This window comes from Haliotis rufescens, unplaced genomic scaffold (genome assembly GCF_023055435.1).
Source record: "Haliotis rufescens isolate VD_foot unplaced genomic scaffold, xgHalRufe1.0.p SCAF_1, whole genome shotgun sequence".
Classification (NCBI taxonomy): Eukaryota; Metazoa; Mollusca; class Gastropoda; order Lepetellida; family Haliotidae; genus Haliotis; species Haliotis rufescens.
The window spans coordinates 72,008,399-72,035,550 of NW_025963779.1; the positions used below are offsets into that span (position 1 = coordinate 72,008,399).

At 39.3% G+C, this 27,152-nt stretch overlaps 2 protein-coding genes and 1 long non-coding RNA gene across 5 annotated transcripts; 2 read left to right on the forward strand and 1 right to left on the reverse strand.

Moving 5' to 3' along the window:
• Positions 1-124: 124 nt before the first annotated feature.
• Positions 125-9,962, forward strand: LOC124139715 (protein archease-like). Its single transcript, XM_046507001.2, has 9 exons — positions 125-245; positions 1,421-1,445; positions 1,715-1,725; positions 2,595-2,626; positions 3,188-3,269; positions 4,351-4,433; positions 5,692-5,744; positions 6,396-6,432; positions 8,234-9,962. Exons 1-9 carry the CDS (start codon positions 146-148, stop codon positions 8,321-8,323), a joined length of 513 nt encoding a protein of 170 aa, XP_046362957.1. The 5' UTR covers positions 125-145; the 3' UTR covers positions 8,324-9,962.
• Positions 9,963-11,425: 1,463 nt separating this feature from the next.
• Positions 11,426-25,898, reverse strand: LOC124139716 (transcription termination factor 3, mitochondrial-like). Of its 3 annotated transcripts, none has more exons than XM_046507003.2 (5): positions 25,794-25,898; positions 17,506-18,428; positions 16,348-16,415; positions 14,382-14,472; positions 11,426-12,977 (listed from the first exon to the last, which is right to left on the reverse strand). In XM_046507003.2, exons 2-5 carry the CDS (start codon positions 18,404-18,406, stop codon positions 12,700-12,702), a joined length of 1,338 nt encoding a protein of 445 aa, XP_046362959.2. In that variant the 5' UTR covers positions 18,407-18,428; positions 25,794-25,898; the 3' UTR covers positions 11,426-12,699. The 3 variants fall into 3 exon arrangements, with proteins under 3 accessions (XP_046362959.2, XP_048256497.1, XP_046362958.2); XM_048400540.1 differs by lacking the exon at positions 25,794-25,898 and adding an exon at positions 19,465-19,680 and having other exon boundaries at positions 17,506-18,442; XM_046507002.2 differs by lacking the exon at positions 25,794-25,898 and adding an exon at positions 19,465-19,679.
• LOC124139717 lies at positions 12,812-14,274 on the forward strand. Its single transcript, XR_006861810.2, has 2 exons — positions 12,812-12,945; positions 13,790-14,274. It is a non-coding gene; the product is annotated as an uncharacterized LOC124139717 (long non-coding RNA).
• Positions 25,899-27,152: the final 1,254 nt, after the last annotated feature.

A 27,152-nucleotide genomic window follows, 5' to 3' on the forward strand; every position in this document is an offset into this window, starting at 1 on the left:
TTAAACAATTTTTTATATCCAACAATACTATCGGGCGGACTATCGACAGTTAAATGAGTTATATATTTGTGATTATGTACGGGTATGTTGAAAACATCACACAAAAAGTATACTTCAATGACAAGTTTTTGAATACACCACGCACATGCAGTTTCCGGTTTCCGGTTTCAAGATGGACGACGAAAATGTAGGAAGGCTACTGCAAGAGGGAGAGGCCCCCGAAATTGCAGAAGTTAAATATGAATGTAAGCTTCGTTTTATGCTGTATTGTCGACCAATCAATTGTCTGAAGTTTTGGTATTGTTTCTGGAAAGTGATACCTCAGTTTAGCCGTATGATCGTTTATAATCTTACACGAGGTTGTGCAATGTGACAAGGCTGTCCCTTTTTCGATCATGTTACGTATCGTCTCTTAGTCGCTCTTGTTCAATATTCTCGTGACAGTGAGATACCCAAAGTCTTTGTATGATGTTTCCCATGGTAAATTATGATATAAATGAGAACCTATGGCACTTGCAGAAAATTTGACCAAACCATATGTATTGACTCTCGTGATCTTAACGTGTATTAATGGACCACAACTTTGCTATAAGTTTATTTACTTCTACCACTCAACAAATTTTAGTTTTAAAGAATTATATTATGTTTGATGAGGGGCCGTTCATAATTTTTTGTAAAAATGATTGTGATGTATTCTGTGATGAAATGACTGACCCAAACCTCACCCCACTCAACACAACAAGAAGATTTGGACCATATACAAAATATTATAACTGTTAATAGATAAACTTACATTTACTTTGCATCAACACTTAATTAATTCTATGTCACAAACATACCGAACCTGCATATATAGTTACATATGCATATCATAGATTACATGCAGGGTAATATAAATGTGATTTGATACATTTACTATCATGTATACATACAATATACAATAAAGCATTCACTTAGTTCTCGCAATCTCCATTTGCCAATTTGATTGGCTAGACTAGATCTAACCTACCAATCAGAATGCAAGTTACAAACCAGCCTCAGTGTTGGGTTGGCCAGTTCCATTCATTATGGTCGAGTTTGGTCCTTTCCCTTGTGTCAACGTTTGATTGGTAGGTAGAATGTTAATGAAAATCAAAGGCGGGTATTTTCAGATTGCAAGAACCACAGGAATGGATCCAGGGGGTAGTGTAGGTTTACCAAAATGCTAGCACAGACTATATAGAGGATGATTGGCAGTTTGCCATAGAATGTGTTTAATCTAAATTGATTTTTTGGTGGTACTTTATCATGTTGTACTTTGGTTTAATAACATACATGTATACCGGTATGCATATTTTGTTTTAGTAAACTGTATTAGTACCTGTAATGACATTATGTGAATCATGTTAAACTTTCTAACAGTAGTTTTGGATTGTTTCAGATTTGGACCATACGGCTGATGTCCAGTGAGTTCCATACAGTGACTATAGACACTGTTAATAAATTTTAATCAAGTATTAATGCAGGGTCTAACTTCAATATTTGTCTGGTAATTTGGATGACAACATGGTTCATGATTTGTTCATGGTGCTACACAATATAATGATACTGATTGTGTAGATTATTTTGAAACACTTTTTGTGGAACATATTTAAGAAGTTATTTCCTTAATTTGGATGAATTTGTATATATTTTACAGATTTAACGATAATGACAATGTTTTGTTTATTTTCAGATTGCATACATGTATCCTTCATAATGCATATTAAGCAGAATGAGTAAGGCAGTGCAAACACATAGCTGAGTGATTAGTTAGTTTACAGATTTATTTTGTCAAAATATCAATTAATGAGAAAAATCCTGCCTTAATGTTAAATGATTTGTATTACCTTCATATAGCTGGAATATTGCTGAGTGCGGTGTTAAACAACTAATAAACAAACAACATCATTATCATGCATGATTATGTGCAGGGCCTGTTATTATCTTTTTACTTTGTTTACAAATGTGGAATAATGTTTTACATTTTCCTTCTCACAGAGCCTGATTTGGCTGTAACAATTCCCAAAACTAATCAGTTTGTGATGGGAACTCTTTGACTTAGCTCTTTTAAATTTTTTTTGGGTGGACAAAATAACATCTGATTCTTTAGAATAAGATATGAGTGTAAACACAGACAAAAATATCTAAACAACTGGACACTTGATCATTTGCACTGACATATTTAGTTGGGGTATTATGAAAAATATGCAGACCAGATATATTGTATTTGCCATAATAAGCTTCATAGGAGCTACGAAAATGACAAGGGGGGCTCTTTTACCATACGTAAGTTAAATTTGTTATCAGAGATGTTGCTGTTTTCTGTAAAAAAATCTGTAATATACACAAAGAAATATGGACAGTGTTGCAAAGTTTTAGGCTTAGTAGGGGGCGTCTATAAAGATCACTGATAGATTGTTCTAGAAGTTGGTCAAGGTGAGCAATTGGTGCTTAATACTATGAATATGGTCATTTATTAGTGCAGTTTATAGTTTCTCATATTTTAGGTATTGGATTGGAAGTGGATACTATGTTTGTTTAACTGCCGTATGTGCTATCCTTAACACCGACAGGGGGCGATAATCTACAAGAAGCATTTGAACAGGTAATTCCTCCTCTTTGTCACACGAATGTGAACCCCCCTGATTTGCGTGGAGGTTGTTTTCAGCATCTGTCCTCTGAATCCCAACTTAAAACCTCCCATTTTGGTTTGCTGGCAAGGGCAGATCCAGCATTTTAAAAAGTGAGCGGTCCAAAACATCAAAATCCTCTGGCAGATTTGCAGATAATTTTACTCCCTACTAAATACTACATTTGGTTTTCAAAAGTTTGGCAAGGTCAGAAACTGGCCTTTTACAGTCAGTTAACTCCCTTGCCTCGGGAAGATGTACCACCATAGGATAACTGGTAAACTGTTTGATGGCCATTATTAGTCTAAACTCTGTTGGAAGATTTTTAACGACAACAGTGTGACTTTCACTGTGACAATGCAGTGTTTGAAGTTAGGTGTGCAAGAGGGTCCCATGTCATGAACCTAATGTTAAAATTTTTCAGGGCTCTAGATTCAAGTAGAACACCAACAAACCCCATGAGCATTGAGCATACCAACTTTTGTGATGAGAAAACTGTGTAATGTGTTTCCTGACTCTGTTTACCTCCTATCCAGATTGCCACTGCAATGTTCAACTACATGACCACAGATTATGACACTGTAGAGATGCTGGCAGTTCACGAGATTGAGGCTGAAGGTGAGGGGAGATAACCCATTTTGAGAAGACTATTATCAATCAATTCCACAACTACAAACAACCTTAGCTCGAGTACCATGATAGACCATATGAAGTAATGTAAAAATGCATACAGCCGTAGCTACAGAACCATGATAGACCATATGAAGTAATGTAAAAATGCATACAGTCGTAGCTACAGAACCATGATAGACCATATGAAGTAATGTAAAAATGCATACAGCCGTAGCTACAGAACCATGATAGACCATATGAAGTAACGTAAAAATGCATACAGCCGTAGCTACAGAACCATGATAGACCATATGAAGTAATGTAAAAATGCATAAAGCCGTAGCTACAGAACCATGATAGACCATATGAAGTAACGTAAAAATGCATACAGCCGTAGCTACAGAACCATGATAGACCATATGAAGTAATGTAAAAATGCACACAGCCGTAGCTACAGAACCATGATAGACCATATGAAGTAATGTAAAAATGCATACAGCCGTAGCTACAGAACCATGATAGACCATATGAAGTAACGTAAAAATGCATACAGCCGTAGCTACAGAACCATGATAGACCATATGAAGTAACGTAAAAATGCATACAGCCGTAGCTACAGAACCATGATAGACCATATGAAGTAACGTAAAAATGCATACAGCCGTAGCTACAGAACCATGATAGACCATATGAAGTAACGTAAAAATGCATACAGCCGTAGCTACAGAACCATGATAGACCATATGAAGTAACGTAAAAATGCATACAGCCGTAGCTACAGAACCATGATAGACCATATGAAGTAACGTAGACAATGTTCATACAAATGTTCAACAGAGTGGAATCTTATTATTTAATCTTTGAACTCATTGAAAACTATAGATTTCCCTATTCTGTGGTTTATGACTTAGTTTCTTAATTCAGATGTTGATGCAAAGTATGTTGTGTCTACTATGTAGCCAGTGTTTCTATATCAGTATCAAATGTTTCCATTGTGATTGATGCATTGCAACTCCAGGATTGTATGTGCCATGGTGTGTCACAGTGTTTCTCAATCTGCAATGTATATTTTGTGTGGTTATTGCAGGTGAAGATATGATGTCACTCTTATTCCACTTTCTCGACGAATTCCTGTACTTATTTTCTGTTGAGCCGTATATCATACCGAGGGTGAGATGTTTTCAATTCACTAGTCGTTACAATTGTAATACTTCTGTGGGACTTGGGTTAAAATAGATTCCCGCACACTAGTTTGGTCACAGGCTTGGTGGCCTTGGTGCATGTCATTGTGCCCTGACAGCATGGGACATGCTCATGATTTCAACCACTGGTTTCTCTGGCCCAAAGTGATATACCTGGAATAGTGTTGGGTGCAGCTTAAAACGACAAATACAATTGTTATATATTAAACAATGGAAATCACATGCATGAAACCCGAGTGTCGCCTTCTGCAATACAAAATTGTCCCCAAATCTGCCGATACAATGACATAGTCTGTGTTGGAGGCTCCATGTACAGTGATTTTGACTCAAAAAGCTGTATATATAGGTCAGTGACTCGGACTCAAGAAATGTAATAAGTCAATGGCAAAAGTCATGATTCGTGATTGGATGAATACATGTATATACAATCTGGCCAATATAATGTTGCGATAAGAAAGGTGCTTGACTAAGTCACTATAGCTCCTGAAAGCATTACCCTATGATACAGAAAGTATGATGCAAAGACATGCACTGCCCAGAATTTCAATTACAAATTTTGCTGACTGTGCTTTGTTTTGTTGTAAGATATTGTAATTGGTACTGTAAGTTGGACCAATCCTTACTACTTGCTTTTTAATAATGAAATTATGAAATGTGTGATTCCTTGCTCAGCGGGGCGGTCAGGTAGCCTAGTGGTTAAAGCATTCTCTCATCACACTGAAGACCTGGGTTCGATTCCCGAAATGGGTACAATGTGTGAAGCCCATTTATGGTGTCCCCCACCGTGATATTGCTGGAATATTGCTAAAAGCGGCGTAAAACCATACTCACTCACTCCTTGCTCAGCATTTCTATCGGTTAAAAGTCTGACTATCAACAAAATGAAACCGATGTCCATCTGAGGTAAAGTACTGTTAGGCATCAGGTCCAGCAACTGTTACACCTTGAACAGAATGAGTGAATGGGTTCACAGTTATAAAAATCAAGCAAACCAGTGACAGATAGCATGAGCAACAATACTGGTGTATAAGAACACAATCAGTCAGGTCACACACTGTGACCACCCAATCCTCACTTTCACCAGCTCTTACTAACTTGTCCATGCTTGGGGTACGGAGAACATGTGCTACTCTGAAATCCCCACAGAAATAACCATTCAACATGTTCAATCATAACATTTATTTTATCATGAATGTTCAATTATTGTTTTGTGTCTTATTTTTCAGGTAGTCAAAATTACAGAGTTTGATGTAGAAAACTTTAGGATCAAAGCTGAAGGGTAGGTGAACTTGTAGTGATTCACTGCAGGAGTCTCTTCTACCATGTTAGCAGTACTACCGTATTCGACGTAATAAGCGCCCCGCTCTAATAAGCGCCCACATCGACATTTGCTAAGATATTGGCTAGTGAACAATCCCAATTAGCACCCCTTCCGATTGATCAACGTACAAAAGACTTATTTTTTCGCGTATAATATGCACTCTTGTGTTATATGCACCCTTAATCATGGGTAATTAAATTCTGGAAAAATATATATGTCGTACATAAACATTTCAGGCTGTCAGCATAAACCACGAAATTTATCTTTCAACTCTGTTTTCTTTTTCACCAAAATAATATTCTAATAAGAGCCCCCTATTTTCTAATTTTGAGAGCGCCCTGGGTGCTTATTACGTCGAATAGGGTAATCCCAAGCATAACATTCAGAAGCAAGAATTGCTCAGAACATTTGTCTGTGTTCCCTTTGTCGTGTAGTACGATTGATATGGTCACGTGTAGTACGATTGTTATGATCACGTGTAGTACGATTGATATGGTCACATGTAGTACGATTGACATGCTAAATTCATTCAGATGATATATTCCTTATCTTTACTACTGTGCTTCACATTTTGCAACAGCAAGATACATGTTTCTAATTTTTTTGCAGCTATGGTGAATCATTCGATATATCTAAGCATCCCCAGGTAAGTTCCTACATCATGTCCTTGGTCATCTTCCCAAGGCAAGCGAGTTAACTGACTATAAAAGTCCAGTTTCCGAACTAGGCTGGAATTCCTTGGCTCAACCGTAGCGCCACCAGTGTTATTACGAGTCATGTCCCTTCTAAGCCTCTCGTATGGACCAATCAGATTCCACCTCTCATATCACTTGCATTTGTTTAAAACAAAATGGCGGTGTCCAGTCAATACGATCTGATGGATAATCAAGATCTATAATGTGATAAAACGGGTCTAACATCGCGAAGTGCATCAACTCACATCAGCATCTTGATTAAAAACATGAAAAGATTGGGAAAATATCTGTTGACGAGTTGGCGGTGCACGTGCTTTGCAAATCCTACGATCGATCGAATCTGCATGACAGTTTACAAACAAGATTTCGATTTCATTGCACGATTTTGACTAGACTATGCATAGACTTGTTAGTCCAGCCAAAATGTAACTCCGTAATACCAGCCTAGTTCGGCAAGGGTGGAAACTGGACCTTTATAGTCAGTTAACTCTCTTGCCTCGGGAAGATGGTCCTTGGTGTGTTACAATGGTGACAGGTCATAATGTGACTATGTGCATGAAGTACATGTTGTAGTTGGTCCTTCTAATGCAGTAGTTGTAGTTTCCAAAATACATCTTAATTTTGATGTGTGGTGATTTTTTACTGTCCATTGTTGACAGCTTTTATATTTGTTCATGTGGTTGAGATATTGCCACTCACTCACTTAACATATTCCTGCTGTTAAACGCTGCAGCAGAGATTGTTATCAAAGTGGATGAAGACTGATAAAGGAACTTGCATCTGTACCAAAACATTACACTGAAAGAATAAAGTAGAAAGCCATCAGTCAGCTGTGTCTTCATTGATGCTGACCGCCTCCGTGGTCGAGTGTCCGTCCTGAGAGTGGAAGGTCCGGGGTTCGATCCCCGGCCTCGTCATACCAAAAGATGTTAAAAGATGGTATTTGTTTTACCTTGTCTGGCGTTCGGGGCTAAAACAACAACTGGTTTAAAAAACCAAAAGACACACAGATGCAATAATCTTTGACGCGACGTTAAACCCCATTTCACCTCACCTCACTTTCACTGATACTACAACTTCTAACCTGCCACAGATCCCACCCTCATACAAACTTGCATCGGTTGGTTGGTTGGTTTGTTGTTTAACGCCGCACTCAGCAATATTCCAGCTATATGACGGCGGTCTGTAAATAATCAAATCTGGACCAGACAATCCAGTGATTGATATCATGAGCATCGACCCACGCAATTGGGATCGATGACATGTATCAACCAAGTCAGCGAGCCTGACCACTGATCCCGTTAGTCGCCTTTTACGACAAGCATAGTCACCTTTTAGGGCAAGCATGGGTTGCTGAAGACCTATTCTACCCCGGAATCTTCATGGGGTATGCATCGGTGCTCTTGTCAATACATTCATACATGGCAATGTGATACTATACTTGGCACAATATATTACAATGCACTGATCCTTCAGTGTATCATTATTGATTAGACTGCCTCTGTGGTCTAGTAAATAGAGCATGTGCCCAGAGACAGTTCAATTCCCGGATGTCATACCAAAAGATGTTAAGAGGGGGTACTTTTTGTAACCCTGTCTGGCACTCGTCATTTAGGGGACAGGCCAGGACTGGTCAGAGTGTGTCTGTGTGGGGCATGCATGTCAAACAGCAGGAAGAAGAAGTGTTGAAGTGAAATCAGCTAAAGGTGATATGATGTGTGTGGAAACTGTGAGTCTGTCCTGTTGTTGCAGGGGACAGAGGTCAAGGCCATCACATACTCCAACATGCAGATACACGACAAGGAGGGTCAACATGAACTCTTCGTCATCATCGACATCTAGCAACAGCAGCAGGCTGCATGTACATGTATAAGATTTTGTTTGTTGTTTAACCCCACATGGTGGCCTGTATACAATCGAATCTGGACCAGACATTCCAGTGATCGATATTGTGACGATAATTTACCACAGCCTGGGTACGATGACACACAATCCCCAAGTCTGACCATCTGATCTGTTTGGTCGTCTCTTACGACCAGCAGAGGTTGCTGTGGAGCAATTCTAACCCTGCGTCTCATCAAACAGAAACTTAGTCTATTTTCTGATGGTTCAAGGAGGAACAATATTTCCATGTTAAACATGGTAACAGAAAATGGATTTCTTCCTATATACCTTCTGTGATAAGCCTTCATCGGAAGCTGTTAGATGATGAGCAAAATAGGTTTGTGCATCCAAGATAAACTACCGGTATTTATGTTTCATGGACAGTGAATTTCTTATTTCTTAGAAGGGGGTTTAACATTAAGACTACAACTATCTGTTATGAAAGCAGCATACAGCTACTAGTTTTATGTTTGTGCTCATAAACCAGTTTACTTTTAGACTGGTCGCCATTACAGTCTGTTACCTGCAACCTTCACAGGTTTTTCTATCCAGATTACACATTTGAGATACCATTTCTGTGCCTTGCCTTGTGAAACCCTGTGATCCCTGCTGGGTCAGGGTGATCCTTGTTCATCCGTCATGTTAAAAAACCTTACAGGGGCGGTCGGGTAGCCTAGTGGTTAAAGCGTTCACTCGTCATGCCGAAGACCCGGGTTCGATTCCCGACATGGGTACAATGTGTGAAGCCCAATTCTGGTGTCCCCCGCCGTGATATTGCTGGAATATTGCTAAAAGCGGAGTAAAACCATACTCACTCACTCATTAAAAACCTTACACTAGAAAAGAGGATGGCTCTCCATAGAGGAAATACTTTTCATAAGTCAGTCATTATTGAGATACAGTATTTGCCGTCACAAGTGTCCTGGGCTCTTAAAATTTACACAGTTGTTGGGTGCATATAAAGTCCAAAAATTGGCGGTTAATCTGTTTTCAGAGGTCAAGTAGTAGCGAACAAACTTGTTCAAATGTCTATGAAACAAAACATTTTCAGTAATAGCTATTAGGCAAAAATACATGTATACCCCATCTGCGCTGTTTTCTGTAATAAAAAATCTGTAAAAAACACAAGAACATATACAACGGTCATGTAAATTTTTGGTCTATGTAGGGTGAGGTTATAAAGACTATATTGGTCTAGAATATGGTCAGGGGAGGCTTACTGAAGCATTAATACAGTACTACTCCTTCCTCAACCAGTGGGGCGGTCGGGTAGCCTAGTGGTTAAAGCGTCAGCTCGTCACGCCGAAGACCCAGGTTCGATTCCCGACATGGGTACAATGTGTGAAGCCCATTTCTGGCGTCGCCCGCCGTGATATTGCTGGAATATTGCTAAAAGCGGCATAAAACCATACTCACTCACTCACTCCTCAACCAGCGTTACTCTTGGTGTTTACCATCAGTCTAGGAACTGGTGACTTTTTGTGGCAATCCTCATACGCTGGTTTTAGAAACAGTTTTCCCTTTGTGTATCTACATGTTTGTGTATATCATGTTTGATTTTTACATACTTTTTTCACAGTAAACATTCGGAAAAGTATTTGTTTGTGAATGATTTTTTATTTGGTACCATGGTAACAAGTCCATATGGACACTTCTGAATAATAGTCCTTCCAGATGTCAAGGTTGCCATCCATGGCCATGTTGGGTTGCATTAGTCCAGGCACAAATCTGACCTTCACAAAGGGAAAATAGTGAGTGACTGAGTTGGGTTTAACGCCGCTTTTAACAGTATTCCAGTTATATCGCGGCATGTCGGCTAAATGTGGGAGAAAAGCCTGAAGTGATGCAGGTCCCAGATGTTTACCACTTCGGTGAAACCCACGAGCACGGGTATGGTGCAGACAAACCTAGAAACACAATCGGGGCGAACTGGGATTCGAACCCACAATCATAGGTTTCTTGCGTGCCCAAGGGACGCAACTCTGCACAGCGAATCGTGGCACCTTAGACGACTGGGCCACCCGTGCCCTCCAAAGGGAAAATAAAGGAAGGAAGGTCATCAGTGACAAACCTTGTCTAAAAAAAATCTGTGTCGTTTACCCAATGGCCTGTCTCTGACGGGTGTTGAAGTCATCACACATTGCCATACACTGATATGCCTACTGAAGAAATGAGAAAACAAATGTCAACATAACTTTATTACTTTTCACATACAAAAATGTCCAACTGTCACTGACCACATGTATCTCAGTGCATCACACAAGTTATGTTGATTCCAATGAAACCCTGTCTATCCATGCGTACAGTTGACAGTAAAATCGTCTGGATCTACACTCTTTCTGGATTACGGAATCCTAGTTGCAGTATGCAGTAATGTCTTGTTCCATTTATGCAGACCTTCTCAGCAGCTAAGTTCTGGTTAACTAGGGGCGGTCAGGTAGCCTAGAGGTTAAAGCGTTCGCTCATCACGCCGAAGACCCGGGTTCGATTCCCAACATGGGTACATTGTGTGAAGCCAATTTATGGTGTCCCCCGCCGTGATATTGCTGGAATATTGCTAAAAGCGACGTAAAACCATACTCACTCACTCACTCACTCACTCTTGTTAACTGAGGTTCCTTTCAGCTGCTGGCGTTTTTCTCAATATATTGACGTACACACACTGTCTTTCTACTAGGACTGGGATGGGTAACTCAGGTACTCGGGTCGGGTGGGTACTGAGAAGGACCCGGGTACCCACAGGACTACCCGGACCCGTGGTTAGTCATGTGATATATTGTTTAATGACAAAATTGATCTAGAACACTATGGTTACACTACAAGTCACTAATGTTCACATTTCTTCCTGACTATGCACCCATTCCTTCTGACTTTCATATGTTTGAATAAAGATAAAACTTCAGTCAACTTCAGTGTATGCACGACCAGATCATTTTATACGTGTATCAAAATACATTTTGTCCAGGGCTACTGTCAAAAACTATTCCCCATTGGACATTTAGTACCTATCTCTTGAGACCTACAGCGGGTATACAGAGAGGGTCGGGTAATAGGGGGTTGGGTACCCGGGTAGTAAATTTGGACTCATTCCAGCCCTACTTTCAACCACAATACCAGCTTGGATCACCCATTCTGTTATAAATATGGACGTCAGCGCCACCACAGACGTGATATCCCCGCCTTCATCACTCCTATCTCTAACTGACAGCGTTCCATTTAAGGAACTTGATTTAACTTGCACCAGGTGCATGTTGACACAAAAACCAGGATGCATCCCATAATTTTATTTAAGTTGAAAAATAGGCCAGTCTGCTGACAGTGCCACCTACATTAATGACGTATTGCTGTAAACCATAATAGGAACATGTGCACATAATCTTTTTTGCGTGCGCTTGGCACTGGTAGACATAAATTTTGGGTTGCATTTTTCAACACGAAAACAGCGTTCTCACTATACCCCACCATGGAGCCGTTAAAATTTTATTTGTTCATATAATGGTGAAGATAAACTATGAATAAAAGTCCTGTATAGCCTTGAGAAGAGATAGGCACTAGGGTTGCTTTGTCATCAGAAAGAATGATTAAATGTGAAATTAAAACACCAAAAAGGTCCTTTCCCTGGACAAAATAATTTTATGGCACCAATTCTCCAACTCAGTCCTGGTAATTATCTTTTAGTTAAACTGACTTCAATCCATTTCATGCAGTATGCACTCAGTTGAAAAGCATGGGCGAGGGCCATAACTCTGATAAAAAACAAACAATTTTCAGGCACCAATTTTTAATTTTCTTGACAAGTATCTCTTAGATAAGCGTGCAAACTTTCATTCATGTGATTTCAGTAGTTCTGAGAAAACCTGTCCCCATTTCACACAGTATGCACTAAGTTGAAAAGCACAGAGCAAGGGGCATATCTCTGTAAAACATGAATTTTAGCAACAATTTGTTAACTCATTTAAGATCATGACCTGTAATATCAGAGAGAAAAATTTCATTTCTCTAACTTAAATAGTGTTTGAGAAAAGATTTCCCTTTTGATAAGCAGACGGATGGATGGAAAGACAGATGGACGAACTCCGTTCCTATACCCCCCACCCCACTTCATGGCAGGGGATAATAGGTTGCCCTTGTGTATGTTTTATATAGCTAAAAGGAGCCCTGACTTAGTACATAATATCCTTTGCTCATGTAATTTCATTAATACACGGCTTTTTTAGTTTTGTGCCTTTCAAAATGCGCTCATAATGAAGCTTTTGTAGCAAATTGGTCCTGGGGATTATCAAAATAGAATGGAGATATAATGCACTGGATAATCAATGCTGCCACAATGCAAACTAAATTGATTTCAGAAAGTTGTTGTATTGAATCACCGAGGCTTTGGCCACATTTTCACAGAAGGCCAGGTCGTAGCCTGTGACTAGAGCATGCAGTGAAACATAGTTCTCCTTGGTGGGGTTGTACTGAGCCCGGTCCACACTCAGCAGGAACTGATGCCTCTGTTTGATGATGTGGAGACGACAGCGGAACACCTGTGGCCACTCCACCAATGTGTTGTGGGACATCTCCATCGTGTTGTACAGGTAGTCAAACTTTCTACCTAGGTCATGCTTGCCTGAAATATAGTGAGTGAGTGAGTGAAGTTTTACACCACTTTTGACATTCCTAATTGCAGGGGACACCAAGAACAGGCTGGATACACAATTTCATTAAAATCAGATCTTATTTTTCGCTGACGCTAAACAAAGATCTGAGGACATTCAATTAGGTCACGTCAGATCAATCTTTTGAAAACCCTGACCGACCAATGGAATGACTGACAAGAGGTTGACACTTGCCAATCAGAAGGCTGCTTTCTCATGCTTTACAGCACTAGTTTGAAACTGGTGACTACGCTTCAAAACAAATTTTGACAAATTCTCAATTAAAATTTTGAAAACAGAACATTCTGGAATGGCTAATAATTGGCTTAGATTTAGTCATAAAGCCTGTATCTGTCGTTTGGAATACTCCCTGTTAACTTTTTCAAGTTTACATGATTAGGAAACACTTTCCGACTGTCACTTTCGTGATCTGGTAAGGGATGCTGTGATTGGTCGGATGAAATGTCGTTCTGACTTGACCCGTAATGGGATGTCCTAAGATCTTTGGTTTAGCGGTAGCGAGAATTAAGATATGATTTTAATGAGATTGGACACAATATACCATATTTGGAATTAAACCTAACTCTTAGGTGTGACGATCCACACTTTAACCACTAGGCTACCAGACATCCATTAATGTTGTTTTATGCCACAGTCAGCAATATGACAGCTATATCATGATAATAATCTATATTCCGCTACGAGAGACCTCCCGTCATTTTAGACTCTTGCTAATCATGTGACACAGGACATGCAATCCTTACAAAATGTCTTTGTTCTGCAGCAGACGTGGAAAGACCTGGCTAGAGACATCACAAGCCCTCTATACATTTCTCGACTCCCCATTCGCTGTCAGCTGGTAATTGGGGGATGCTGACTTTGCATACTTGTCAACATGTCACCCTGACAATGAGATTGACAGTGGCTGTTCTGTCCTTCAGTGTGTCCTTAGTCACGGGATCAACAAATGGGAAAGAAAATCCACTGTCGCATCTGTACCAAACCACATGTTGCTGGCATCTTCGACTGTGCATTAGCATCTTCACAGACAAGTGTGTATGTGATGCAGGGCTTGAACACAAGTCCAGTGTCTGAGATTACTGAACTTCAGGGAGGGCTTTGGACTACCACTTTTACTTTTGGGTAGATGAAAACTTGACGGCAGATCATTTACTTCTAACCGTGCAATATGTACGTATGAAACCTCATCACATGTCATGTTTAACAGCCACCATTAAACATGTTAAAGTGAACAACTCGAGAACCAAACAAGACGTGTTAGTCATCTTTCAACAATGGCTTCACACATCGTGACATAGAAATTCTAATTTCATTTTTATACAAAGTAATGGATTACATTTCAGTGAAATACTTACTGGTCAAAAATAACTTGGGATATTTCACAAGCATCTGTTTTAATTCTGCATCAGAAAATCCAAGGAATTCCTTGATGTAGAATCTGTTATCCTGCAACACACATGACAGTTGTTTCTATGGTTACCAATCTCATTCAAATCACTTTCAAATCTACTGCTTAACAAAACTTAAACAAAAAAAATACTTAAATGTGTCCTCGACACTCTACTGCAAAGAATTTCATAAGAGACGACTAACGGGATCGGGTGGTCAGGCTCGTTGACTTGGTTGATGCATGTCATCGTATCCCAATTGCGTGGATCGATGCTCATGATGTCAATCACTTGATTGTCTGGTCCAGACTTGATTATTTACAGACTGCCGTCGTATAGCTGGAATATTGCTGAGTGCGGCGTTAAACAACAAACAAACAAAGAATTTTAAACCCTTGTATCTGAAAATCAATGTGAGATTTGCACATGCAACATTTTCCAAACTATTCATAGCAACACTTTCAATGAGGCTACTAGGTTGACATTCTACAAAAGTCTGGATCTGATCTTGCAAAGTTGATGATCAAGTCTATGGAAACCTTTGGGTGATCATCCTCACAAATTTTCACATCACATACAATCTCATTAAAATGAGATCTAAGTTCTCGCTGCCGCTGAACAAAGATCTTAGGACTTCCCATTACGGGTCACGTCAGAACAAACTTTCCCGAACTTTGTCGACATCAGCCCATTAGAAAGCAGCTTTCTCAAGCTTTACGGAACTCAACCTGGCGATTTCCATTTCAGAGTACACTTGAAAAATATGTTGACACAGTTCTTGATAAAAATTTGAAAACTGAACAAAAGAACATTCCGGAATGTCTAATATATGGTTGCGATTGTATGGCAGTGCTTCTCCCATACTGCGCAACGCCTCCTCCGTTCAACTTTTTATCCCCTGGAAGCGAGAGATAGACGATAATTTTGACAGAATCAGTCGTACGGGCAACAACAGTCATTCCAAATACCCTGTGTTAACGTTTTCTAGGTTTCATGATTAGAAAACATATTCCGTCTGTCACTTTCACGATCTGGTAAGCGACACTTTGATTGTTTGGATGAAAGGTCGTTCTGGCGTGACCCGTAATGGGATGTCATCAGATCTTTGTTCAGCCTTAGCGAGAACTAAGATCGGATCATAATGAGATTGCATCACATACAAAGGAGTTTCAATGTTTTATTTTCTTGTTGAATATGAAACTGCTTTATATGACATTTGATACATTACACACTGATACCAGAATGGGGCCATACTAATACTTCCAACATAGCTCCTGTGTAGGGCTGGGACGGGTAACTCAGGTACTCGGGTCGGGTGGGTAACGAGTTGGACCCAGGTACGCACAGGACTACTCTATGGTTTCACTACAAGTCACTAATGTTTGCATATCTTTCTGACTATGCACCCATTCTTTCTGACTTAACATGTTTGCATAAAGTTAAAACTACAGTCAACTTCAGTGTATGCATGACCAGATTGGTCTATACGTGTATCTAAATACATTTTGACAGGTGTCCCAAACTATTCCCAATCGGACATTTTGTACCCATCTCATGAGAGTGAGTGAGTATGGTTTTACGCCGCTTTTAGCAATATTCCAGCAATATCACAGCGGGGGACACCAGAAATGGGCTTCACATATTGTACCCATGTCGGGAATAGAACCCTGGTCTTCGGCGTGACGAGCGAACGCTTTAACCACTAGGCTACCCGACCGCCCTCCATCTCATGAGACCTACAGTGGGTACCTGGGTAGGGTCAGGTAATAGGGGGATGGGTACCCGGGTAGTAAATTTGGACTTGTCCCAGCCCTACTGTGACGGCGGTCAGGTTGTTGTGGGCAGCATGTTTGGAAAACAAAACCTCAGGAGGACAAAAAGGTTAAACCTAGAGGATGTCACCATGGTCACTGATGTTCGTACAACCACTTACCTTGAGTTTTTGGAGATTCCATGTGGCCAGCTTAGGCAGTCTTGTGATCACAGCCCTCACCTCGTTCCCTGACAACACACAGCAGGAACAGACTTCTAACATCATCATACTGTAACAACTCCTACATACACATTCTTACCGGGCGAAGAATATTGTGAGCGGATGCAAAAGGTGTGAGTCCTGTGGGATGGGAAAGCCTATGGCAATTTTTGTAGATAGCATATAATTAAGTACATAAAACTGGCATTTCTTTTCTGGTAAATACAAATTCTGGGTTTTCTTCAACCACAAAATGAAATCCCCATCCCCAAAATTGTTCCCTGGCAACCTCTCCCGGTTGTAACAAGCAACTAACTGGATTGGCTTGTCAGGCTCAGTGGTGGCAGGGATCGATGCTCATAATATCAAACACTGGATTGTCTGGTACAGACTCGATTTTTTTACAGACCGCTTTCATATAGCTGGATTATTGCTGAGTGTGGTGTTATACTATACTATGCTTCTTCAGTTGTCAAATATCTCTACATTTCAACTAATATCATTCAAAGTCTTTACTCAACAAGCATCATGGTTCCCACCAGTGCTGTAACCATGGCAGCAATATGGGCACATTCAAACAAATACTGTAAATCTCTGAACACACAAGTTGTACAAACAATACATCAAACTATTTACATTAAGTTTAATACAGAAAACATCAACACAGTCATACTCCAGCAGATAATGCAGGTTACACCAATCCTCCATTCTGTTGGAGAAATACCTGGACCCATTCACCACCAAAGCTTCTTTTCAGAAGGGACCTGACCATCTCCATCTCTCTTGGCACAGGATTTCTCTCACTCATCAATGTAATCTGTTTGCACGTCTATTCTTAGTGAAGTGTCTTTTAAGTGAGTGAGTGAGTGAGTATGGTTTTACGCCGCTTTTAGCAATATTCCAGCAATATCACGGCGGGGGTCACCAGAAATGGGCTTCACACATTGTACCCATGTCGGGAATCAAACCCGGGTCTTCGGCGTGTCTTTTAAGCATGGTTCACAACAAAGCTATAGTTGAGAATGGTTCCAGGGTATCTTTCTTGACAGAAAAGAGATGTAAACATGCTAATATACTTGACTATCAAGGATGATGTTAAACTGGTCCCCATCTAATTACCTGTCAGTCGGTACTCCTGCTGCAAGTACCCAAGCTTGGCATCGACCATCTTTACTGGCATCAGTATGAACACATGAGCCTTTGATACAATGCGGGCTATTGACTCTTTTGAAAATTTCTTTGATTCCAAATAGTTTATCCTCACTCTCAAGTCCTCTAAGTCTTCATTAAAGATGTTAGGGTTCTTAGAAATGTAATTTCCTAGGTGAGAATCAGTCACACCAATATCATGCAAAAATAACAGGTATGGTTTAACCTGTGTCTCAAAATCCAGCTTAATGATCATATCAGCCGCACCCTTAACTCTCTGAAGCTGAGTCAGATCAACACCCAGTCTCACAAGCTGGGAGAGAGTTTCGGATTCACTGACATAAGCAGCTAAATGGTATTGTGGTTCCACCACATGTTGTGAAATCTGTCTTAAATTTGTTCTATCCAAATCTGCATTAGATAATTCTACACTTTTATTTTCTTCTTCAAATGTCCATGATGACTTTATTTCATCATCAGAATCACTGTCTGTGCCATCACTCGATGTCTGCTCCAGATGTAAGTGATCCAGATTCTCCATACCAAATCGTCTGTTCAGGGCTTGGCTTACATTAGCCGATGGCATAGAGTTTGTAGAATCAGCCTCAGTTTCTTCAACATGGCGGATGCCAGGTGGTTCCATAGAAGTGGGAGATTGATCTGGAGTCATCTTATCCGTGTTACAGGTCGTATCATTATGAAGACTGTTGCCGATACTTGGACCGTTCTTCGTTGATGCAAGACAGCGCACATGGGAAATGCACACTCCATGCAAACTGGCCTTCCTGTAGGTCAGCCTCAGCAGCCTCACTTGACCATGAAGGTGAAGGACATTATGCAGGGCAACTCTTGCTGCTGACACAAATGCCATGATCTCAGCTGATCTGGAAATACTGATACAAGATATCTGAGATTACCATTAAAAAGTGTTGTATAACTATTAGCTCAATAACAATATAACAATGATTTATTGCCCTATTTTAACCTTGCAATTGCACACAACAGTGCCAGTAAGTAAAGAGGACACAATGCACTTGACCATGTTTTACCTTAATCTACAAGATCTCAGCACTAGCAGATCCGGAGATGGTGTGCAAGGGTTGAGCAGTTACCAGGTTTCTTTTCTGACACCTGTTTTCGTTCATTTTGTTACTTGTGTCAAAGAGTCAAAGATATTTATTGCAGGTAAGGCCTCTGGCATATAAACAAGAGAGTTATAAATAAGTAGTTTTACATATTTGGATATATACTCATGTTCAACAATTTGTTTCTGAGGGAAAGTGTATTTTTAACATATATAGCCAGTTATAATATCTTTTGAAGAAAGGAGAGAAATAAAAGCAGGTTCAGGATAATTTGACAGATAGCGTTCTGGTATAAACTTTCCTCTTATCTATCACAATATAATAAGGACATACAAAAGTAAAATGAATTTCATTTTCTATAGCTGAATGACATAATTGCACAGCCTCTTTGACCTTTCAGTGGACATTATTCTTCCTTCATTTATCATGAGATCTAACAATCCAAGCCTAAATTGAATAAATGGACATCGAAGGGTTCTTGATGTTAATGTGATAAGTATTTTTCTGGTTGAATGAGACTCTTAAAGGTTCTGTACAAGTCATACCTTGAACTGTTTTCTAGAATAGAATGCCATTCCTGATAAAACATATTTATAGATTGTTCTTATAGAAAATTCTTAATCTACCTCAGTATACACCAAAGCAGTCTTAATAGAACATAATATCTGTTGAAATATGTGTTACGAGACTTAACAACAGAACATGACGTAAGATATACTAATCTTGATAATCTGGTCAAAATAGCACAGGTTATTTTTACACTGAACACGGCGGCGGGGGGTGGGGTTGGGGGTTGGGGGGTGGGGGGGGGGTTGGTCAGTGTTAATATCAACGGTAAACTTACCGAATCTTGTGATCTGCCTACGATATCAAAGTTGTCACAATTTGACCTGTCTCATGTTGATGATTTTAAGAAAAATACATAATGAGTCTCAAATCCGTACCAATATGAGACAAAACTATTTGACTGATCATTAGTTACTGAACAGTCTGAAAAGATCAACCAAAACAAAAAAACACATGTGTGAACAATCAAAGGGAAGCCACTCTCACGACTTGACAGTATGCACACCGCTCTTAAATAAAAGAAAGTCATGTCTTTATCGACAGAAACGTGAAGTCATCCTGTGTTCCAAAACAGTGTATAGACATATTTCCTTCATCACGACTGACTTCTATCAAGTGACAAGAACCAACAACGACGCCGAAGGATGTACGAATGAAAGTGTGACGTTTTCTTTGAACGCAGCTAGCTGGTAGAGGATCAACACGGCGCAAGGAAATGTTGTCGCATACCTGCCTGCGGTTATGGGCCGGGAACGCCAAATCTGAATTTCAGATAGTCCCGGTGTCACGAAATATATTCGCCCCCAGAATAAAATCTCCCCCCGGCGAATTTATACCGGTACAGTTCCGCCCCTCTCGAAATAAACTCTCCCCCACCCTACGAAATAAAGTCTCCCCCCAGAATATTTCCCCCCCCGGTCGTTTTATAAATACTTGCCATGCAGTTCAATAGTTGATGTTATTTTGGGTTAGGTAATGTTGTAATCTATTTTTAGCCATTGATTCCATTACTTTGCATAAGTTTGAAGTTAGGGATATTGGTCTATATGAGTTAGCTTGATTGGCTGGTTTATTAGGTTTAGGGATTGGTATGACTAGGGCCTGTTTCCAGGGAGTAGGAACCTGTCCGTTTAGGTAGATGAGATTGTATAGTTTGAGTAGTGCCTGGAGTAGTTTTAGCGGGAGATTTTTAATTATTTGGTAAGAAGTTTGGTAAAGGCTGTGCCCTTTTTCCTGTTTTGGATTACATAGAGGAGCTCCTCCATTGTGAAGGATTGGTTTATTTCTAGATTGTTATTGTTTGGTTCTTTTGTGGGTTTGTTTTTTGTTTTAAGTTTATCTTGGAATTTTTGGCTGAAGTTGGTGTTACTGCTAACGGCCGAAAAGTGTTTGGCGAGATTATTTGCTTTTTGGGCGGGGTTGGTTGAGTTGTTAATGTTAGGGTATTTTTATGTCGTTTTAAGCCTCTAATAGCTTGGATTTTGCGCCAGACCGTTCTGGCATCTGTACGGTTATTTATACCTTGGCTAGTTGGACTAGTTTTTTAACCTGGAGGTTTAGTTCGTGGGCTATGTTTAGATGTTTGTAGTCGCGTTTTGCTTTATTTAAGGCTGATTTACGTTTTCGTCTAGTCTGTTCTATTTCCTCATTCCACCATGGTACCGTGGGTTTGCCTAGCCTGTCTTAGATGTTTTGAAGGGGATGGAGGTTCTGGCTCTGTTTATTATATAGTCTGTTAGGTTTCTACAATAGGTTTCTGGATCATTATTTTCTATTTCGTTTAAGTTAGCTTCGTTGCAGATATCTTGGAATTGGTCCCAGTTAGCTTTATTGTAATGGAATTTTGGTTCTTGGTTTTCTGTTTGGATTGGTACGTTTGTATTTCCTATGGTTATGTTTATGGGGAAGTGGTCACTACCTAGAGGGACGTCGTGCATTTCCCATTGAGTACTTTGAGCTAGATCTGCGGTGCATATGGTTAGGTCGATAGCCGACATTTTTTGGTTTATCTTATCGTACCTCGTGGGTTGGTTGTTATTTAGGAGTACTAGGTCGTTTGTTTCTATCCATTCGGAAATTAATTTGCCATGATTATATATTTTATCATCTATGCTCCATGTAGGATGGTGAGCGTTAAAGTCTCCTGGGAATATAGTAGATGTATCGCTTATTTTGAGTAGTTTGTTTAGATCCTCAAGTTGGACTTTTGTTCCGCCCAGTGGTATATATTTATGATGTTTATTTTTCGGTTATATAATGTGATTTTAATGCCGTTGGCTTCTAGGTTTGGCGTGTCTATTTTTATTTCTTCGTAATTTATATCTTCCCTGATAAATATGATTAGTCCTCCTGCGGCTCTTCTTGTTTTTGGTTTAGCTCTGTCAGTTCTAACTGAGTTGTAGTTAGGTAGTGTGAATTTGGATTTTTTTTGAGAATTTGGTTTCCTGGATACAATCAATGTGAGGGCCTTTATTTAGTTTAAATTTCGTTTTTAGTTTATGGCCGTGAGAGGTGAGTCCGTTGGTGTTCCACTGAAAAATATTTAGTCCTTCCATTATTGGGTTCGGGTGATTGGTGATTGGTGATTTAGTTTTTAGTTTTTAGTTTATTCGGTGACTTCTTTTAGATGGAGGTTAAAGAGGAAGAAGGGAAGATGGGTTAATTTTAGATTGAAAGCTACTTTGTGAAAGGATTTCATGCTAGCTTTTGGTGAGTTTGGACTATGCATGTATACTAGGAGTAAGGTGGGGTTATTTAGGTTTTGGGTGTTAGCTGGTTGGGGAGAATTGCGGTTTAGTTTTTTCTTCCTTTTTGGGGCTGAGAGGGAAGTTTGGTTTGTTTTAGTTGAAGTAGTGTCTATTGTTTCCTCAGTAGTGGAGGAAATCTTCGTCATCGGTAAGATTAGGTTTAGCTGTTTGAGTTTCCATAGGGGAGGCATGTGATGTGGAGAGTTGTGTAGGTGTTTGCGGGATGGGTGTAGCTGTGGATTTCTTAGTGTTTGTGTTTTGTTGTTGTGCTTGCTTGTGGGGGAGTGTTGTTGCCATGTGGGCTGTAGGGTGCTTGGATGAGGGTCGTGTTGTGGCGGTCGTTTTGTGGCAGTATCCTCAGCCCCACCCTCTTCAATATAATGATAAACGATCTATTCGATGGCCTATCCCCTAAACTAAACACATCAAAATTCGCGGATGATCTGCACTAAAAGCATTAAAATGGCCCAAAATTTACTCCAAAAATCTCTAAATAAAATACAACAATGGGCTGACAAATGGGGCTTCTCCCTTAACTCAGAAAAAACAACAGGAATAGTATTCAAACTCCCCAGTTAGAGCCAGTTAGGCATCTTAGGGTGTTTAGGTCTTTACTGCATTTAGTTAGGTTTTGGATGTGAGCATCCCAGGTGAGATGTTCATCGAAAATAAGTCCTAAGAATTTGTTTTGTTTTTGAAATTTGATTGTTTGGTTGTTTAGCTGGCTTCTGATAGAGACGATGTTTAGTTTATATGCTAGTCGTTAGGTATAAAGATTGTTTAGTAACTTTAGAAGTTCTAGGACAGTTATTAACACGTGTCGTGTCAGCCCTATGGCATTCGCGATTGTCCACTTCCAGAAAACATCCTGTGTTGGTTTAACATGAATTAGTAAAGGGTAATTAGGGATGTCCAACACGTTAATTAATGTCAAAACACTGTCATTTCCTGCCCAGGATATCACACCCCTACACGCTAAGGTCGGTGAGAAACATTCTCATCAAAGAAAACACACAGTCAAGACTGTAGATTCCCGTCGTCTAGCTACAAATCCTGTGATGTATTAAAGGTTGAAGAATTTTGAACTGAACTGTCCGAAAGTTTATATCTATTTTGGGATTGGATACAGTGATAAAGTCTTATATCAATATGTAGATTCATAAATATTAGTTTTATGTTTTAACGGAGATATGATGTTTTCTTATGAAATATCGTGTATTAGTGTAATTTGCATGCTTTACCATTCATTGTACCGTTCTAAACCATGTGAATGTTGTAATATCAGTCAATCGGGTGGGAAAACAGCCCAATCCTCGCTCTATAAAGGGGTATGTCAATAATTTTGCAAGTTGAAATGACCCCTGATACTTTATGAATACTTTATGACAGTTTATGGAGTCAAAATCAATGCTGATTATTCATAAACTTAATGCTTCGTACTATAGGCCTGTGGCCTCTTCAGTGCTGAATAAAGATTGAAAATACATCAGTCAATCAAAGATGAAGGTAACTTTATACATCAGAGTTCTTGAGAATTAGTTCATGTTTTGTTCTTAGACTTACATTTCAACCATCGATTGTGTTCACACGTAGACTCAAACTGGTATATTAAAAAAATGTATACAGACAACAAAAACTGTATTAGAAACAACAAACTCTGTAAACTTTTAAGCATAGTTTTTGTATAGCATTTCAAAAGCCTGGTTTGTTTGCATTAAAATCAAAACATAGGAATCTGTAATTAAAATGTGTAAGGTGAAAAAGCTTTTACATAAAAGAGCAAAATACATGGGGGAGAGTAAATATATAATTCTATATAACTTTTCTTGAATGGAGCACATTTGAAAAAAAAGATAATCCAAGCATATTCGATATTACCGTGTTTAAAGAATTTATATCAGTCATATATTTCTAACTTAGATCACCCGTATGTAATCCAGGTAAAGCATGCATAACGGGGAACATTGTAATGTTGGTACAGTTTATCGTGTCTTCGTGCTTTAGCATTACACATTTTCATATTCCTCTAGGTTTTAATGTTTATTTGTTTATGTATTTTTTATTTATTTTTTTCTCTCCTTTATTTTTTCTGGGTTATATATTAATCTAAATATACATTTAGTTACTTGTGTGTGTGGTTGTTTGTTTTTATTTGTTTATTTTTATTTTTATTGATTTTGCGGGGGGTGTTTCTTTTCAGGTGTGGGAGGGCACTTTTCCTTTCGTTTTTCATAATCATATTTTTTTTAAGTTGTATATAACGTATGAATCCCTTCTCAGATTCACCGCCAGCCCGATTGTAACAATTACATGATCACTTTGCTTTGTCGATGCCGGTTGATGTTGTTCAATACAGGCTGATAGTGGGTGTTTTTGAATCTATTCTACATGCTAATCATTTCGGGAAGATGATACACATTTCATTATTTTTTGGGTTACTTTGCTTATATAATTTCCGATTATCATTCTTAGTTTTACTTTTTCTCTTCGGCTGCGATGATATCCATCCGAATCCAGGACCTTTGCATAGTCCAGATTTAAAGATTATATATCTAAACGTACGCAGTCTTAAAGACAAAGTAGATTTTATCAGTGCTGAATTAGATAGTTATGATGTTGTATGTTTAACAGAAACCTGCTTGCACCATGATATTCTAGCCACTGATATTACACTGATACCATTTTCATATCGTAGCCTGTATTAAGGAATATATTTTAGATCTAAAATCAGAGTATTAACGGACAGCCTGGGCTGGAGGCGCGCGTGGATATATTGACAGTTTTTACGTAGTTAGTGTTAAAACCGAATGTTTGCGAGGATTTAAAGGTTTCTGAATTCTGTTACAACAGTAAGCGTACATGTATTTGTTACATTAAGTCATTTCATTCAAATTTGTTTGGTATGATTATGTCTTATAATTATTTTAGGATGGAAGGTACATTTACCAAATAAAATATGCTGAAATATCAATTCATTATGACCATATTTCATAATCTATTTTTTAAAGTAACCCTCCTTACATTAAAGATAACTATTTAAAGAATATAGTACTTAAAGACATTGCAACAAACCGAATAATCAGGGGGGAGACTTTATACTGAGGGGGGCGCGAAACATATCCGCCCGGGGGAGATTTTATTTCAGAACAGATTCTCCGGGGGAGAATCTGTACCGGTATAAAATCTCCGGGGGGAGAATTTGTACGGGGGAGAGTTTATACCGGGACACCGGCAGTGCCGAACTCATAAATCAAGAGATTCTGTTGTTGGTACCGGGAGTGCCAAATCGACGGATTACCCGTGAGTGCGGTAAAACCGTAAATGCGTATCGTTTTATGATATAAACGAGGCATACCGACATACATTCATAAAAATACACTTTATGATATAAACGAGTTATTCAGAGTTATTGACTGTGTTTATAGTTGGAACGATTCATGTGTTTACAGATAAAGCGCTTGTTTTAGAAGATCAAATATATACCGAAAAGCTTTCAAAAGCCGAATTGTAATAATGCGCCCTTCCCCGCCTCAGATCAATGGAGGACGACCCCGTCAACCACCATCTATCTGACATTATAGCTAAAATGGATAGAATTATCATTAAACCGCCCGCATGTTATCAGAAATGAGCGGGCCACTGTAACTTGATAATGCCCTCATATGGCTTGACGACGGGCCATTATCACGCCCGTAGTTAGGTGACGTCACGTTCAATAGTGACGTCATCTGGTTAGTTTTCTGACGTTTCCATATTTTTAAAAATGGGTCAGTGAAACACTCCGGCGCAGTGGTAAGTCCTTAGTAGCATATCTACAAAATTATGCAAAACAATATGTAAAGCGCCCCCAAATACTTACATTAGTCTGTTTTAAAGCTAAAACGGATAGAATTATCATTAAAACGCCCGTATGTTATCAGAAATGAGTGGGCCACTGTAACTTGATAATGCCCTCATATTACTTGACGACGGGCCATTCTCACGCCCGTTGTTAGGTGACGTCACAGGATAGGGATACGTTACGTCACGTTCAATAGTGACGTCATCTGGTCTGTTCTATGACGTTTCCATATTTGTAAAAGTGGGTCAGTGACATTCGTGTTGATCGCAGTAAATGTTTCAAAACCGATATTGTTGTTTCTTTTTATTTGATAACAAATTCCATCCATTTTAGCTACAATAACGGTAACACTATTTGTCAGGTCTTTATCATTTGCAGAAGCCCGAGGTCTTCCATTAACTGCCCGACGAAGGACCCTGAAAAATAGCGTTACCCTTTTACTATTCTGATTTCTGAAAAAGCGCCGGAGTGTGAGTGAGTTGCATGACAATATATATTTAAACATCAAAGTGACCGTATCGCTAGCTCTCCGTTGGGCTTCGATGACAGCACGTGGAACCGTACAGCCAATGTAAACAAAAGATAACTATGCAAAACAAGTAGATTTTCACTTATTAGGATACTTTCTTAATGAACAGTAAACAGTAACAATAAGGCGCTGGCCTGTGGGAGAGGTCTATATGCTGGCTGCCGGCCGCATGGAACTCTGGGTAGGAGAGTGAGTCAGTGCCATTCGTGTTGATTGCAGCAGAGACCTATGGTCTCTGATTGCAGTAAATGTTTCCAAGCCGATATTGTTGTTTCTTTTTAATCTGATAACAAATTCCATCCATTTTTAGCTATAATAACGGTAACGCTATTTTTCAGGGCTTTATCATTTGCAGAAGCCCTCGGTCTTTTTTCAACCGCCCTCCTTCGTCGGGCAGTTAATGGAAGACCTCGAGCTTCTGCAAATGCTAATGCCCTAAAAAATAGCTTTATCCTTATATTAATGACAGCGTTAGAAATTGGCACTAGTCCTGTACATAGTCCTTGCCAAACTACCATTCATGCTGGTAAAGGTAGCATAAGGACTAGTAGAAATGTGCCCTTTTTAAGCGTTTTGCCATATGTTATCATTATAAGGACTAGTGTACGAAAACTGTAAGTTTCTAACCCTGTAATGATGGTGACGTGCGGTGTAGAACAAGACTTGCTGTTTTCTTTAGGGGTGTTCACCGTCCATGCCCTATACCTAGCTAATTAGTAATAACGAAGTTGCCGTGCGCATATGCTTTCAATGCCTGTCATATGTTCGAGTGAAATATTACGGTGTAAACAAACTGCTTGACCATATTGATCGCTATATTTTGTAGACTGTACGTTGTCCGTAATTCC